The sequence below is a fragment of the Sphaeramia orbicularis genome, chromosome 6 (genome assembly GCF_902148855.1).
Source record: "Sphaeramia orbicularis chromosome 6, fSphaOr1.1, whole genome shotgun sequence".
Classification (NCBI taxonomy): Eukaryota; Metazoa; Chordata; class Actinopteri; order Kurtiformes; family Apogonidae; genus Sphaeramia; species Sphaeramia orbicularis.
Window position 1 is genome coordinate 54665013 of NC_043962.1, and position 15911 is coordinate 54680923.

Below are 15911 nucleotides of genomic sequence, written 5' to 3' on the forward strand. Positions count from 1 at the left end.
TAGAAGACGGACCTGTGGAGTTGAATGAATGAAGAATTCAGACCCAAGCAGAGAATTTACAGTTTATGGAGACCACAGGGAAATGTGGGAAAAGGAAGAATAACATTTAAAAAAAAAAAAAAAAAAAAGCTAAATATCATTCCTTTAAATGTAGAGAGAAATTCATTCTTTCATGTAGTTCGACAAATGACGATGGTTGGAGACACTTGGTTTATTTTCAGTTAGATATATTTGGCTGAAAAACTCAGCTTTTCTTCTTTTTTTTCCAATTTGATCTATTAACGTGCAGCTGTACTCTGAGCTTTTATAAGCATCTACATGATCAGTGAATGAGCTATAGGAAAACACCTGATTTCCACTGAAAAGTGCCAAATACAGAGATAATATTATAATATTCATTCATTCATTCATTATCCTCCGCTTTATCCGGGGCCGGGTCACGGGGGTAACAGTCTAATCAGGGACGCCCAGACTTCCCTCTCCCCAGACTCCTCCTCCAGCTCTTCCGGGGGGACCCCGAGGCGTTCCCAGGCCAGCCGAGAGACATAATCTCTCCAACGTGTCCTGGGTCTTCCCCGAGGTCTCCTCCCGGTGGGACATGCCCGGAACACCTCCTCAGGGAGGCGTCCAGGAGGCGTCCGAAACAGATGCCCGAGCCACCTCAGCTGGCCCCTCTCGACGCGGAGGAGCAGCGGCTCTACTCCGAGCTCCTCCCTGGTGACTGAGCTCCTCCCCCTATCCCTAAGGGTGCGCCCAGACACCCTGCGAAGGAAACTCATTTCGACCGCTTGTATCCGGGATCTTGTCCTTTCGGTCATGACCCAAAGCTCATGACCATAGGTGAGGGTAGGAACGTAGACTGACCGGTAAATCGAGAGCTTCTCCTCTCGGCTCAGCTCCTTCTTCACCACGACAGACCGGTACAACGACTGCATCACTGCAGACGCTGCACCGATCCGTCTGTCAATCTCACGCTCCATCCTTCCCTCACTCGTGAGCAAGACCCCAAGATACTTAAACTCCTCCACTTGGGGCAGGGGCTCCCCACCGACCCGGAGAGGGCAGACCACCTTTTCCCAGTTGAGAACCATGGCCTCGGATTTGGAGGTGCTGATCCTCATCCTGCTCGCTTCACACTCGGCTGCAAACCGCCCCAGGGCACGCTGAAGGTCCAGGCTCGATGAGGCTAACAGGACAACATCATCCGCAAAAAGCAGAGATGAAATCCTGTGGTCCCCAAAGGATATTATATATATCACAATTATTATTATTATTATTATGATTATTTTTATTATTATTATATCACAATATTATAATAACTGGTGTTAAATTATAAAGGTTAAATGGAGAGAAAAATTCTTTTGGTAGCTACCACTAATGTAGCACGAGGTCTTTATGGGTTAATATTATCAGTGCGTCAAAATGAAAAAAGAAAACTGATGAAATTTTAGACTTTAAAAGGTACAAACTTATTCAGAAATATCTGATTTGTAATAACATTTAAAATAAAAAATCAGTGACAATTTTTGACCTTATTAAAGATCATGATTACAAATATTTCTTGTTCCGTGAGCTCTGACGCAGATACATTTAAGGACCTACTTTTAGATTAACGACTGGATTTTTATACTGACTTCTTTTAAATCATAGTTTACAAAACTTATGAATGTGCTTTTTGAGTTATGCTTCACAGGTTTTATAGATATTAGTCAGAAAACTGTTTTCTTTTCTTTTTTGGTGAGAAAACTAGAGGGGAACAGGAACAGTCAGAGCATATTATTTTTTGTGAAATAGAAAATAAATCAGAAAGTGTGACTATGAAACTGCCGTCACACTCTGTGTCTGAGTCACATAATGGAGCCCTTTAAGAACAGAAAAGTAAAAAAATAAATAAATTAAAAAAAAACATACTCTAATAGTCGATGCAGTCTAAGACCTCAGATCTGTTGGAATGAACTCTTTCTATGGTTGAAGGATAAATCAACTCTGAGGTGCAACATATATATGATTTACTTTTAGAACTAACAGGAACTGTCGACATTATAACAGAAATACCTGTATATCTTACATTTACTGATAGATGGTAGAGATTTACAAAATACAAATATTCCATGTGTGAATATTTGTATTAATTGTAGATTTAGAGAAAGTAAAGAATCAGAATAAACACAGTCATCACTTAATATGTATGAGTAGGAAATGTTTTTGTGTTTCAGGTGAGACTGTGGAACAGATGAAATACACAGTTAAAGTAATGTCCAAGCATGAAACGATTTAAAAGGATGCACAAAGACACAACGTTTAAGAGGTACAGGGATGAGGGAAGGGTTGGGGATCACAGGGGGTTAGAAGGATGGACAAGTATGTGGTGTGTGTGTGTGTGTGTGTGTGTTTATTTATTTATTTATATAAAACACCTTCGTCCAGTCTTCAGTAGTTCCACTGCTGCTGTTTCATGGCCCAGACAAGCCTCTGTTTCTGATTCTGAAGTCTCAGCAGTGGCTTCAGCTGCAACTGGACCCATCAGACCTGCACCTGTTCAGTCTGTTCAGTGTAAACTCATCTGTTCACTCTGTTCAGTGTAAACTCATCTGTTCACTCTGTTCAGTGTAAACTCATCTGTTCAGTCCAGTGTTCCCAGTGTAAACTCATCTGTTCAGTGTGTTCAGTGTAAACTCCTCCTCTCTTCCTCCTCCTCTCTCTTCTCTCTTCTTTCAGCTGTTGTCCTGTCAGTCTCCTCTCCTCCTCCTCTATGACCTCCTCTCTTCCTCCTCCTCTCTCTTCTCTCTTCTTTCAGCTGTTGTCCTGTCAGTCTCCTCTCCTCCTCCTCTATGACCTCCTCTCTTCCTCCTCCTCTCTCTTCTCTCTTCTTTCAGCTGTTGTCCTGTCAGTCTCCTCTCCTCCTCCTCTATGACCTCCTCTCTCTTCTCTCTTCTTTCAGCTGTTGTCCTGTCAGTCTCCTCTCCTCCTCCTCCTCTATGACCTCCTCTCTTCCTCCTCCTCTCTCTTCTCTCTTCTTTCAGCTGTTGTCCTGTCAGTCTCCTCTCCTCCTCCTCTATGACCTCCTCTCTTCCTCCTCCTCTCTCTTCTCTCTTCTTTCAGCTGTTGTCCTGTCAGTCTCCTCTCCTCCTCCTCTATGACCTCCTCTCTTCCTCCTCCTCTCTCTTCTCTCTTCTTTCAGCTGTTGTCCTGTCAGTCTCCTCTCCTCCTCCTCTATGACCTCCTCTCTCTTCTCTCTTCTTTCAGCTGTTGTCCTGTCAGTCTCCTCTCCTCCTCCTCTATGACCTCCTCTCTTCCTCCTCCTCTCTCTTCTCTCTTCTTTCAGCTGTTGTCCTGTCAGTCTCCTCTCCTCCTCCTCTATGACCTCCTCTCTTCCTCCTCCTCTCTCTTCTCTCTTCTTTCAGCTGTTGTCCTGTCAGTCTCCTCTCACTCCAGCTGTTTTCTGTCCTAAACTCTTCTTCTGCTTCTGTTGTGTCTTTGCTTCTTCCAGACCTCTTCTGTCTACATTTCCAGTCCAGTTTCAGTGCCTTTGGATGCTGAAGGAAACTGGACTGACTGACACCTGGACTTTCTTGGACATTTCTCTGGAGGACACACCTCCATTTTTCCCTCTTCTGATGCTCTGTCTCTCTTCCATCATTAATTGTCTTTTCCTCTTTTCCATTTTTATAGTAACGCACTACTTTCTACAGTCCAATCCTGTTCAGATAATGTGTTCCACACTCCTGTTCTGCAGACAGAGGAGGTTGTAAATAATTCACAAACGTTGGGACACCTGGAGGAACTGGTAGCACCAACTTTCCAGACTTGGTCAACCTCCACTGCTGCAGAACTGCTTTAAGTTGTTAACCCATTTCTTGTTCACCTTTTTGTATTATTCTGAAATGTACATTATTTTTCTGTTTTGTTTAACCTTCGCTTTTTTTTTTTGTTTACCTCTGGCAGTTCACCACTTACCTTTGTACCATTTACAGCTGTTCATTGGACTGGAACTGCTGGCATATTGAAAAATATGTGTTTATGTAAATTATATTGTATTTGTTCAAAATAATATAAAGCCAGTCTTATGTCTTATGTTTTATGTTTAAATGTTTTGTTTGTTTATTTATTTTTCTTCTTTTTTGACATTCATATTTGAAGCAAATCAATCCTTTAATGTTGTCATTTTCCTTTTTTCAGTGTTTTTCTTTGACCCACTTTAGCTTATATTGGGCTGAATGTGGAACCTGTTTGACACCTGTGTTCTACTGTAGGTCTGAGTGTCAGCCCAGGTGAAATAAAGAGAGAGAGAAAAAAAAGATCCTATGTGAACTAAAGCCCGGGGTGTTAGTGTGTTAAATCACTTTGCAGTGTGTGTTGGCGTGTGTGGGAAAACTTTGCTGGCTCCCTGTAGTTCCTGCAGGTGGAAGGGGGGCAGAGTTGGACCAGGTTTCCCCTCTGTGCTGGCTCTGGGACACTCCTCCTGCTGCTGTGGGATGGGGCGGACGCACTCACAGTTGCATTCGGGACACTTCAGCTCCAAACTTTGGCCAACATTCCAGTGAGTGTGCGGAGCCCGTCCTGCCATGCGCGGACTGTAGAGCCTGTTGGATTTGTTCTCTGCGGCTGTTTTACGCTCATCGTCATGGCTCCGTTTGGGAAAAACTTCCTGAAAGCTCGACTGAAAAACAGGTAAATGAAGGAGAACAGAAGCCTGTGGGTTATTCTACTGATGTGAATGCGCACTGAGCTGGACGGGACAGGAGCGCATTACGCACCGCGCATTACGCACCGACGGTCTGACTGAGCTGTGCGCGTGCGTGTGCGTGTGTGTGTGGGCTAGAGCTGCAGCTGTCCATTAATTTTATAATCGATTATTTTCTTCGCCTGAACTCGTTTAAATGATTATTTGAATAGGCGGAAAAAATACTAAAAATGTGAAACAGACATGTCTGAAAATGACACACAACTTACCTTTTATTCCAGAACCAGGTGAAACAACAACCACAGAGTATAAAAGGAAAAGGATATTTTAAAAAAATATATCTATGTAGAAATACCAACAATAGCAACAGTATAAAACTATATATAAAGATATCTGTAGATATATAGAAATACCAACAATAAAATAATAGTATATATATATATATATATATATATATATATATATATATATATATATATATATATATATACACACACTTTTATTTTATTGTTGTTGCTGTTGTTTATTGTTATTTTATTATTAGTTTTTCCCTGTAAGTCGCTTTGGAAAAAAGCGTCTGCCAAATGCATAAACACAAACATATATATATATATATATATATATATATATATATATATATATATATATATATATATATATATGTATGTATGTATATATAAATGTGGTGTGTAAACTGTATAAAAAAGCAAAAAACTTTATTCCAGAACCAGCTGAAACAACAACCACAAAACTAAAATGATACATTAAAAAAAATAGAGAGAGAGAGAGAAATAACAACAACAATATTAACAGTATAAAAGTACAGTATTTATAGCTATAAACAACACCAAACCAGTCCAATATCATCTATAAACAGTCTGTCAGGTCAGTCTGAAACACATTTGGATCCAACTGATGAACTTCTACCGACTGAACATGGAACTAACATCCAACTGTGGGTTGATCCTGGCGTCATGTGCGTCACAATGAGCGTCCATGTGAAACTCAACAGTGGAACCAATGTTTAGCAGCAGAGAAATTAAGGAAATAAAGCTTCAATTCAGGAAAATTGGAATTGAATAATTTTTCTAACAGATTGAAGTTGTTTAATCAGTTAATCATGTGCGCTCTGTATCTACTTTAAACTCTACTGACAGATGTGCAAAATGAACCATGAGGGGCAGAGTCTGGGTAAAGTCACATGGAAATGAGAGATAATTGAACGGTTATGAGTGTGAGTGTGGATGTTATTAATGGGGGAGTTTAACATGGAGTCAGTCTGTAACACATTTACCTCCACAGTTTGGAAAACAGGATTTTACTTTAATAACTCTGACAAATGTAGTATTAGTGTGAGATGGTTTGACTTGGTTCAGGTTAAGGCTGGACGATTAATGGATTTTAAATCGAATTAGGATGATGTTTAAAAAAAGGTAATCGTCAAATTGAATTTCATCTCTCTCGTATCTCCGTACCGTAGGCTCCTCCCCCTAACTGTGAGAGCCGTCTCCACAGTCTTTGGTCTCCACACCAGTAGAATAAATGCTGTTTGCTAAAGAGAGTGAGAAGTTTGTGACTAAAAATAACAAGAGCAAGTCGGATGTGTGGAATTGGTTTGGCTTCAAACTTTCCGCTTAAGACTAAACTGTTCCTCGCTGCAAACTCAGCCTGAAGGACAGACGGCAGCACAACCGACTTATTTCAGCTCCTCAAACACCGACACACACCAGAGTGGGAGCAGGGCTGCACATACAAACAACATGCTGACTTCTGTTGTAGTTTTACCCAATACACAAAATCAAAAGTGGAGTTTTTAGAGGAGAAATTAGATGATTTTTGTCCAAAATCGTGCAGCCCTAGTTCAGGTGTTTCTGAATTCACACAGTTTTCTATCGGTGGTTGTTCGCAGGGGCATAAACCAAACAGAGAGCACAGAATACAGACGCCATGGTCAGAGGCGGGTCCTGGTGGTGTGATGGACAGGTGACTGAGTGTTTGGACGGGGCGGTGCAACATGACCAACACCTCCTCTGGTGTCGGTCATCTCTGTTCCTACTGTACAATAAGACACATAATCTGGAAAATCAAGGTGAACACCGCAAAGTCCATTTCCTGTGGAATACTTGGGATTACACATCTTTTACAAATTAGAAGAAATGTAATATTCTACTTGTTACCTCCACCAGGAGGTATTGTGATCACTTTGCTTTGTGTGTTTGTTTGTTTGTTTGTTAGCAGGATAACTCAAAAAGTTATTGGACGGATTTTCATGAAATTTTCAGGAAATGTTGATACTGGCACAAGGAAGAAATGATTACATTTTGGTGGTGATCGGGGGGGTGGGGGGTGGGGGGGGGGGCAGATCTGTCTTGGTGGAGGTCTGCGCTTTCTGAGCGCTTTTCTTGTTTTGGTTATCTTTACCCATTTTGTTTGTTATTGTGTTCATTTTTGGTCATTTCATTGATTGTTTTGTTCATTTTTGTTCATTAACTCCACCAGGAGGTATTGTGACCACTTTGCTTTGCTTTGTTTGTTTGTTTGTTTGTTTGTTTGTTTGTTAGCAAGATAACTCAAAAAGTTATGGACAGATTTTCATGAACTTTTCAGGAAATGTTGATACTGGCACAAGGAACAAATGATTAAATTTTGGTAGTGACCGGGGGGGTCTGTCTTGGCGGAGGTCTGCACTCTTCGAGTGCTTTTGTTGTGACTAAATGTTTTGTGTGTTTGTAGATCCACTGTGATCTGTAAGTTATAATGTACATGTGTAAATGATAAACTGAAGCAGAATGTTATAAAATTACACTTTTTTTTCAGTTTTTTCATATTATTCACATTGTTTGAAAGGATAGTTTGTAGATGCAAACATTTTCATAATGTAAATGTACTTTTTTTCGCTCTAAAACATAGAGAAAAGTTTGGATTTGACATTATTTATATATTACTATGTTATAATTTTACTGGTTCAGCCCACTGCAGATCAGATTTAGCTGAATGTGACCCCTGAACTTAAATGAGTTTGACAGCCCTGCAGTAGAAGCTCGCAGTGCGGGTGCATCATTGTACGAGTACTCTGCTGTACGAGCTGCGTCTCATTTACGGTACCGTATGGAACAAAACCTGCACATTCCTTCACATTTCACAAATGTTTTTTCCCTGGATCATCCCTGACCTTCTCCAAAAGCCCCCACCGCCCTGTAATTGTCCCAAAGATATTTTGAATCTTGAACTGTTTCATGTGAGACATCACAGTCACAGGACGTTCTTGCTGCTGACTGACGGAGAGCCTGTCATCAACACTTGTATGATTTGCTTCAGTAATTTCCTCAAGTGTGTGGCTTGGCCTTTTGATGTGCCTGTGGCTGCAGCTGAGATCCAGCCGCAGCTTTGAAAAAGGTGGACAAAATTAGATTTACTGAGCCAAAAGCTATCTTCTGTTATTGGGGCACAAATTGTGTTTGGACTCTTGAGTGTGGAGCTGCTGAACAGAGTTCCTCTGTTGGAGTATTTAGGTCAGGAGCCGCTCCTTTGAACAGACACACTCAAGATGCTAAAAGCAAAGAAAAGAAGTGTTTTCATGGGCTTTTTCTTACTAAACCTCTCATTTACCATCAGCTCTGTGGAAAATGGTTTGGATTTGGCTGACACGCACTTTATGGTGACCTGCTACTGGGTCAGACTGTTTTGGACGTGTTCATTCATCTGCTAAACCAGGGCTCTCAAACTCAGTTTCTTTCAGGTTCCACATTCAGCCTGATTTGATCTGCAGTGGGCCACACCAGTAAAATAATAACAGAATAACTTACACTGTAAAAAAATGACTGTAGAATTACCACCAAAAAGTTGTAAATTGTAACTAACTAAAAAACTGTCAATGACAATACAAAGCAAAGTTGTTTATTTGAGAAGATTTTTGTGTTAACGATTGAATCAAGGCAAGGCAAGTTTATTTGTATCGGACATTTCAGCAACAAGGCAATTCAAGGTGCGTCACACAGGACACTGAAATACAACGACAGGGAAAAAAAACACATTTAAAACATTATAAAAGAAACATGTAAAAGGTGATTAAAAACAGCAAGTAAGAAAACAACAAAAACACACACATATTAAAGTAAGAGTTGCAGAATCAAATACAGCTGTAGTTTTTACAGGAAGACTACAGGGTGGGGAAGCAAAATTTACAATGAACATTTAGTTGTTTTTTCTCAGCAGGCACTACGTCAATTGTTTTGAAACCAAACATATACTGATGTCATAATCATACCTAACACTATTATCCATACCTTTTCAGAAACTTTTGCCCATATGAGTAATCAGGAAAGCAAACGTCAAAGAGTGTGTGATTTGCTGAATGCACTCGTCACACCAAAGGAGATTTCAAAAATAGTTGGAGTGTCCATAAAGACTGTTTATAATGGAAAGAAGAGAATGACTATGAGCAAAACTATTACCAGAAAGTCTGGAAGACACTATTAAAGAAGAATGGGAGAAGTTGTCACCCCAATATTTGAGGAACACTTGCGCAAGTTTCAGGAAGTGTGTGAAGGCAGTTATTGAGAAAGAAGGAGGACACATCGAATAAAAACATTTTCTATTATGGACATTTTCTTGTGGCAAATAAATTCTCATGACTTTCAATAAACTAATTGGTCATACACTGTCTTTCAATCCCTGCCTCAAAATATTGTAAATTTTGCTTCCCCACCCTGTACATATATATATATATATATATATATATATATATATATATATATATATATATATATATATATATATACATATATATATATATATATATATATATGTATATATGTATATATATATTATTTATAGGTAATTTGATTGTTGTAATGCATATAAATATTCTTTATTAAACATTAAAATGCAAAAAAAAAAAAAAAAAGCAAAATCTCATGTAAAGTTAGGGCAAAAAACTGTATTTTAATTATGGAAAATTACCGTATTTTCATGAGATGGTTATTTTCCATTATTTTCCAGTATTTTTTCAGCACCCCTGCTGCTGGAATAATACCATTTTTTTTACTGTTTTTTTTTTTTTTTTTTACAGTGCAGGTAACTGGTCCCTTAGCCTTTTCCTGTAACTGGATCGGCCCATGGCATGTGTGACGCTTACACAGCAGGGTGACAGGTTACCGGTCCACACAGGGTAGAACCAGGGCGCTGATTGGCTCTGAGGTAATAGACACATGACAAAGGTAGTCCCACAGGACTGTGGACACAGACACTTTGTTATTTGTTTTTTTTTTTTTTTTTTTTTTTTTTGCAGTAGTGTACACTCTAAATGTGCAAAATCATCAGGTAACAGCAGCAGAACGGTCCTAAAAGTATTGTTTATCGTTCACCATGAATCCCTTGTGGCGGTCTGGCGTGTTGAAAAGGTCAAAGGTTATTTTGATCTCAGCAGCTCGTGGATCAAAAATCTGTCATTTACCATCTGTGGAACATGGTTTGGATTAGGTTCAGAAATCAGAAACTTTTCCAGTTATTTAGTGTAAAACCTCTGACAGTGGCACCAGCAGCAGAATGGATGTCCTCTCACATCAGACACAGCTCACATGAATTATCTTTGATCACTTCAAACAGTCTGAGGCACCCTCCAGTTGATGCCTTGTTTTTTGTTTTTTTTTTATGTTGTGTAGTAATTACCATTGCGACACCTATAATTACCTCAAGTGTTTAGATCTGTAGAAATGTCAAACGCTCGCTTCAGACTCTGCCTTTTCTTCACGCTGAGACACTGAGCTGGATTTTTTCCAGATGATTAAGTGACGGCGTTGATGAGGAGACGCACGCACAACTATTACAAGTAAAAGTCAAACGTCTGTCACTGAAGAAGAACCAGAGGGTCATATGCATCACACGGCGGAATCCAGTGGTTTCCAGTAAGTGACACATGTGACCAGTACAATGACCACTTCTGCAGACGCTCAGAGCGCCAGATGGCATCGTACATTAACCACTGGTTCAAACAAATGAGCGAACCACAGCAGGTTACACACAGCAGTGAAAGTGAGTACGTCACCAGTCACTGTTTCTGAAACTATGTTTACGCTGGGCAGTAAGAGCAGAGATCTGCAACCTGATATCATGACTCACGTAAATATACACAACACTTTTAGCTGGCCTGTTATCTGTACGCGTTAGACGCTCACGCCATTGTTATCCCCTGTTTAACCTGAACTGATGCGTCAAATACTGCGCACTGACGGTTACAGTTAGGGTTAGGGATGCACCGATACCACTTTTTTACAGACCGAGTACAAGTACAAGTACTTCCATTTGAGTACTTGCTGATACCGAGTACCGATACTAGTACTTAATAATCCCATTCCAGTTCTTAGTTCCTTTTGTAAATGTGCTTTATTGTCGTTGTCATTAGTCTGACTGGAACAAAGTGCTGCGACTGACATTTAATGCGTTGGAATGAGTGTTTGTCAATTAATCCACCAGGGGGCGCCGCTCTGAATTAACCATACTGGACAAATACCACGAAGAAGAGGAAAGTTTTTTTGAGAAGAAGAAAGTCAGTAATAACAAACATGGAGACGACTAATGTGATACTAATGTTGCAGCGTTTTCACTGGTAAGGTCTAAAGGTGCGGGAGACTTTGGTGATCAGTTTTTCATCCAATCTGTCAAACCTCAGTCATATCCTCAGTTTCATGAATCTGTGAGTCTGTCTGTCATTACTCACCTGAATCTCTTTCATTACGGTGAACAGTTTCTTAGTGCCGTCCACCAGAAACAAACCATGTATGTACAAACAGAGCCAGGAGGGAACTCGGGCATCTGAGGAATTTTGTCGCGATGTGCATTGTGGGAAAGGGAGGTTTGCGCAGCCGCCTGCAGCGGCAGTGACGGCGCAACCAGATAATATTATATGGATGAAACAAACACGACGCGGAAACGGCTGAAACGCCGAAACGGTGGAGGAATATGCATAGAGGGAAGGGAGCTCCTGCCGTTTCTGCGTCGTGTCTGTAGCGGCTGCTGCTGTCAGGTGGCGGCACAAACCTCTGTTTCCCACAATGCACGTCGCAACAAAATTCCGAAGATGCCTGAGTTCCCTCCCGGCTCAGTTTGTAAACACATGGTTTGTTTCTGGTGGATGGCACTAAGAAACTGTTCACCATACAAACAGTAAAAAACACTGTATTATTCCGGCAGCAGGGGTGCCGAAAAAATACTGTAAAATAACAGAAAATAACCATCTCATAAAAATACAGTAATGTTCCATAATTAAAATACAGTTTTTTGCCCTAACTTTACATGAGATTTAGCTTTTTTTTTTTTTCTTTTTTACTTTTTAATGTTTAATAAAGAATATATGTATTAAAAATAATCAAATTACCTATATCTATCTATCTATCTATCTATCTATCTATCTATCTATCTATCTATCTATCTATCTATCTATCTATCTATCTATCTATCTAAAATTTTCAGTGAGACTCAGTTGTCCAATCCACTGATAAAAACTGTATTTGGACAGTTTATCAGTGCTTATACAAGTTATACGTTCACAAAAATACATTTATTCAACATTTTTGTTGTGAAACCTCCTGTAATTACACAAAATATTTGTCAATTAACAAACAAGTCTGGTTAAACTGACAGAACAAACACTTTAACGGTTTATTGTCAGTCATTTTATCTCGTTTTTTTTTTTTTTTTTTTTTTTTTTTTTTAACAGTATTAAACTTTAAATTAACGGTTTAATTTTATAAATATAAAAGGAATATTTGTGAATTTTTGATACATATGCAAATGTATTTTAACTGTATTTTTCTGTGAAAAAAAAAAAAATTCTTCTAAAAAACTGAAATTTTTTGGTTATTCACAGTTACAGTTTTTTCAGGTTTTTTTACATTTGACATGCAAAATCACAGGCTATTTTTGTAATTCCATTGATATTTTTCTGTATCTTAAAAATACAGGAAAAATCTGTAAAATAAACAGTGAAAATTCTGTTAAATTACAGATTTTTTTTTTTTTTACAGTGTACACAACTATTATGCACATAAACAAACAGTGAGATTCTAAGAATCTGAGTCAAACAACAGTTTATTCTGAGGGATGGCCTGTAAATAACAGGGGAAGATAAGAGGAGTGTGTGTTTTCACAGAGGAAGGGAAGGGAAAGGAAGGGGTGTGTTGTGTCTGAGCTCTGAGATGAATATCAGAGCAGGAGATCGACATATCCAGATAGAAAAGTGGTGTTATTTCCTCACCGATGCCTCATCCTTCGACAGATAAGAGCGAGAGGAAGCGGCTCCTGTCCAGCACCAGTTGGCTGCTCTCCGACATTCTTCTGCCTTTTTTTTCTCTGCATTATACAAAGGAGACACGCTGCTTTTACAAACAAGAGGTTTATTTCTAGTCATTTGTATAATGAAACTAAACCACAGTGAGTAGAATGTCAGTATGTCAGGAAACAGACCTGCTTTAATTAGTTCAGGACATGTTAAAGCAGCATTTTCTGACCAGACTTTATCTATAGCACAGGTGTCAAACATGCGGCCCGGGGGCCAAATCCGGCCCGTAGGATGAATTTTTAAAATGCAAAAATTACACTGAAGTTACTAACGATCAATGGTGTAAAAAATCATTTTAATTCAGTTTCCACATACAGACCAATTGGGTCTCAATTGGGTCAGATCAGTAAAATAGCATCATAATATCCTATAAATAATGACAATGGCAGATTTTATCTTTGTTTTAGTGTAAGAAAGTAAAATTACATGAAAATGTGTGCATTAAAAAATTATCCATTACAAAAAATATGAATAACCTGAACAAATATGAACATCCTGAAAAGTCTTAAAAGAAGTAAATGCAATTTTACCAATATACTGCCTATTACTAAATGTTTTGTGTACTTGTAATAATAATGTAATTTGTAATACACATGTGTAAAGGATAAACTGATAAACTGAGGCAGAATATTGTTAAAATCACACTTGTTTTCATGTTACTCCGATTTTAAGGAAACATTGTAGATGTAAAAAATTATCAGAATGTAATTTTACTTTTTTCATTGGTATCATTTTACTGGTCTGGCCCACTTGAGATCATATTGGGCTGAATGTGGCCCCTGAACTAAAATGAGTTTGACACCCCTGATCTATATTATAAAAGCCAAGTGGCCGCTGTGTGCATGTTTGTGTGTGTGTTTGTGTGTATGTCTGGGGATTCACACTAAATCCGTACAGAGCTGACTGCTGCAGTTTGTCATATTTATGTATTTTGGATCAAAGAAGACAGTAGCAAAAATGGCAAGTTGATAGGACCAATATTTTGGGAAATATTAGTAATTTTGAATACAATAGCCTTACAATCTCATTTCTATGGCCAGAACGCTTTGGCGGTGACTGCTGGACGAATGCGGAACAGCATGCACGAATACACAACAGCATAAAAACTAGCCCATCTAGAACCAGTGGATCCCCACGGGCCAACGCATTAGTTAACATTTAACACATCAGACTGATCTCAAAAAATGGCCTTTTATGTCACACCACTTCTCATGGCATTTGGCGTGCAATACCTACACATTTTCCTCTACCTTCATATTTTAGGATAAACCTTCTTCTGCAGTCAATAACCTGCAAAGACCCAAACATCCACCGTCAACAACGCGATATCATGACTCGTGTAAATGTAATCACCACTTTTAATTGGTGTGTTATCTGTACGCATTATTAGCTTATTGCATAATTAGCTTATCATATTATTAGCTTATCGTGTTATTAGCCCACTGTCCAACCTGATACAATGTATCAAATACAGCACACTAGAAATGTCATGAGAACCGATACTCACGATACCATTCGATACTATTATAGGTGCCGTATGCATGGTTTGTGTTATCGATGACAATTTTGGTTCCGCTATTAATTAGTGATGAGTAATTTTATAATTTAATTGCGTTTAAAAAGGTGTTACATGATTGTATTTTAATGTTTGCATTATTATTTGCACAGTCATGGTGTTTTGGTTGTTTCGTGTCGATGTACAGGCAGATTATTACACTGTAAAAAAAACCAAAAAAACAAAAAACTAAAAAAACAGTATTATTCTGGCAGCTGGGGTGCCGAAAAAATACTGTAAAATCATGGAAAATAACCATCTCATAAAAATATGATAATTTTCCATAATTAAAATACAGTTTTTTGCCCTAACTTTACATGAGATTTTTCTTTTTCTTTTTTTTTTTTTTTTTTTTTTACTTTTTATTGTTTAATAAAGAATATTAAATGTATTTAAACAATCAAATTACCTCTAAATATATTTATAAATAATTTTCAATGAGACTAAGTTGTACAATCCACTGATCAAAACTGTATTTGGACAGTTTATCAGTGCTTATACATGTTATACATTCACAAAAATACATTTATTCAACATTTTTGTTGTGAAACCTCCTGTAATTACACAAGATATTTGTCAATGAACAAACAAGTCTGGTTCAACTGACAGAACAAATACTTCTTTTACGGTTAATTGTCAGTAGTTTTATCTCATTTTATTATCATTTTTACAGTATTAAACTTTAATCTCATAAATAGAAAAGAAATATTCATGAAATTATGATACATTTCCAAATGTATTTTAACTGTATTTTTCTGTGAAAAAAGAAAAAAAAAAAATCTTTTAAAAAATTGAAATTTTTTGGTTATTCAGTTACAGTTTTTTCATGTTATTTTACACTTGACATGTAAAATCACAGTCTGTTTTTGTCATTTCATTGATATTTTCCTGTATCTTAAAAATACAGGAAAAATCTGTAAAATAAACAGTGAAAATTCTGTTAAATTACAGAATTTTTTACAGTGCATAAAATACAGAGGGTAATATAAATGGTGACACATTGCTTAGGAAAGATTACTTCACTTGGAAATTGGCATAAAAATGACTCTGCGTCTAAAACATTGGGTTAAACATTGGCTGTGAGCAGAACCTTCCAAACACAGGTATGTGTGAACCTGACACCAGGAGTGTGTGCGTCAGCAGGTCTGACTTCATTTAGAATCTGTTGAATTCTGCTCATCTTTCATGCTTGTTGTTTTGTAATTGCAAACCTATAATTGTGTTACTGCCGCTGAATTATCAAAGCATAATCAAAGTCTTTGGCGGATAACAAGACGATCTGCTGACAGCAGCGTGGTCAGGACATCTGCTGATACACTATCAGAGCTTTGTTC

General features: G+C 38.2%; 2 protein-coding genes across 2 annotated transcripts in view; one reads left to right on the plus strand and one right to left on the minus strand.

Annotated features, from left to right (window-relative positions):
• Window positions 1-3469, minus strand: part of nts (neurotensin) — a 34714-nt gene extending 31245 nt beyond the window's left edge. The window contains exon 1 of the mRNA XM_030137389.1: window positions 3454-3469. The gene's annotated coding sequence lies outside the window, so the exon portion shown is untranslated. The remainder of the gene's footprint in view (window positions 1-3453) is intronic.
• Window positions 3470-4517: 1048 nt separating this feature from the next.
• Window positions 4518-15911, plus strand: part of rassf9 (Ras association domain family member 9) — a 32638-nt gene continuing 21244 nt past the window's right edge. The window contains exon 1 of the mRNA XM_030137384.1: window positions 4518-4671. Coding sequence (XP_029993244.1) covers window positions 4625-4671 — 47 coding nt within the window. The 5' untranslated portion in view covers window positions 4518-4624. The remainder of the gene's footprint in view (window positions 4672-15911) is intronic.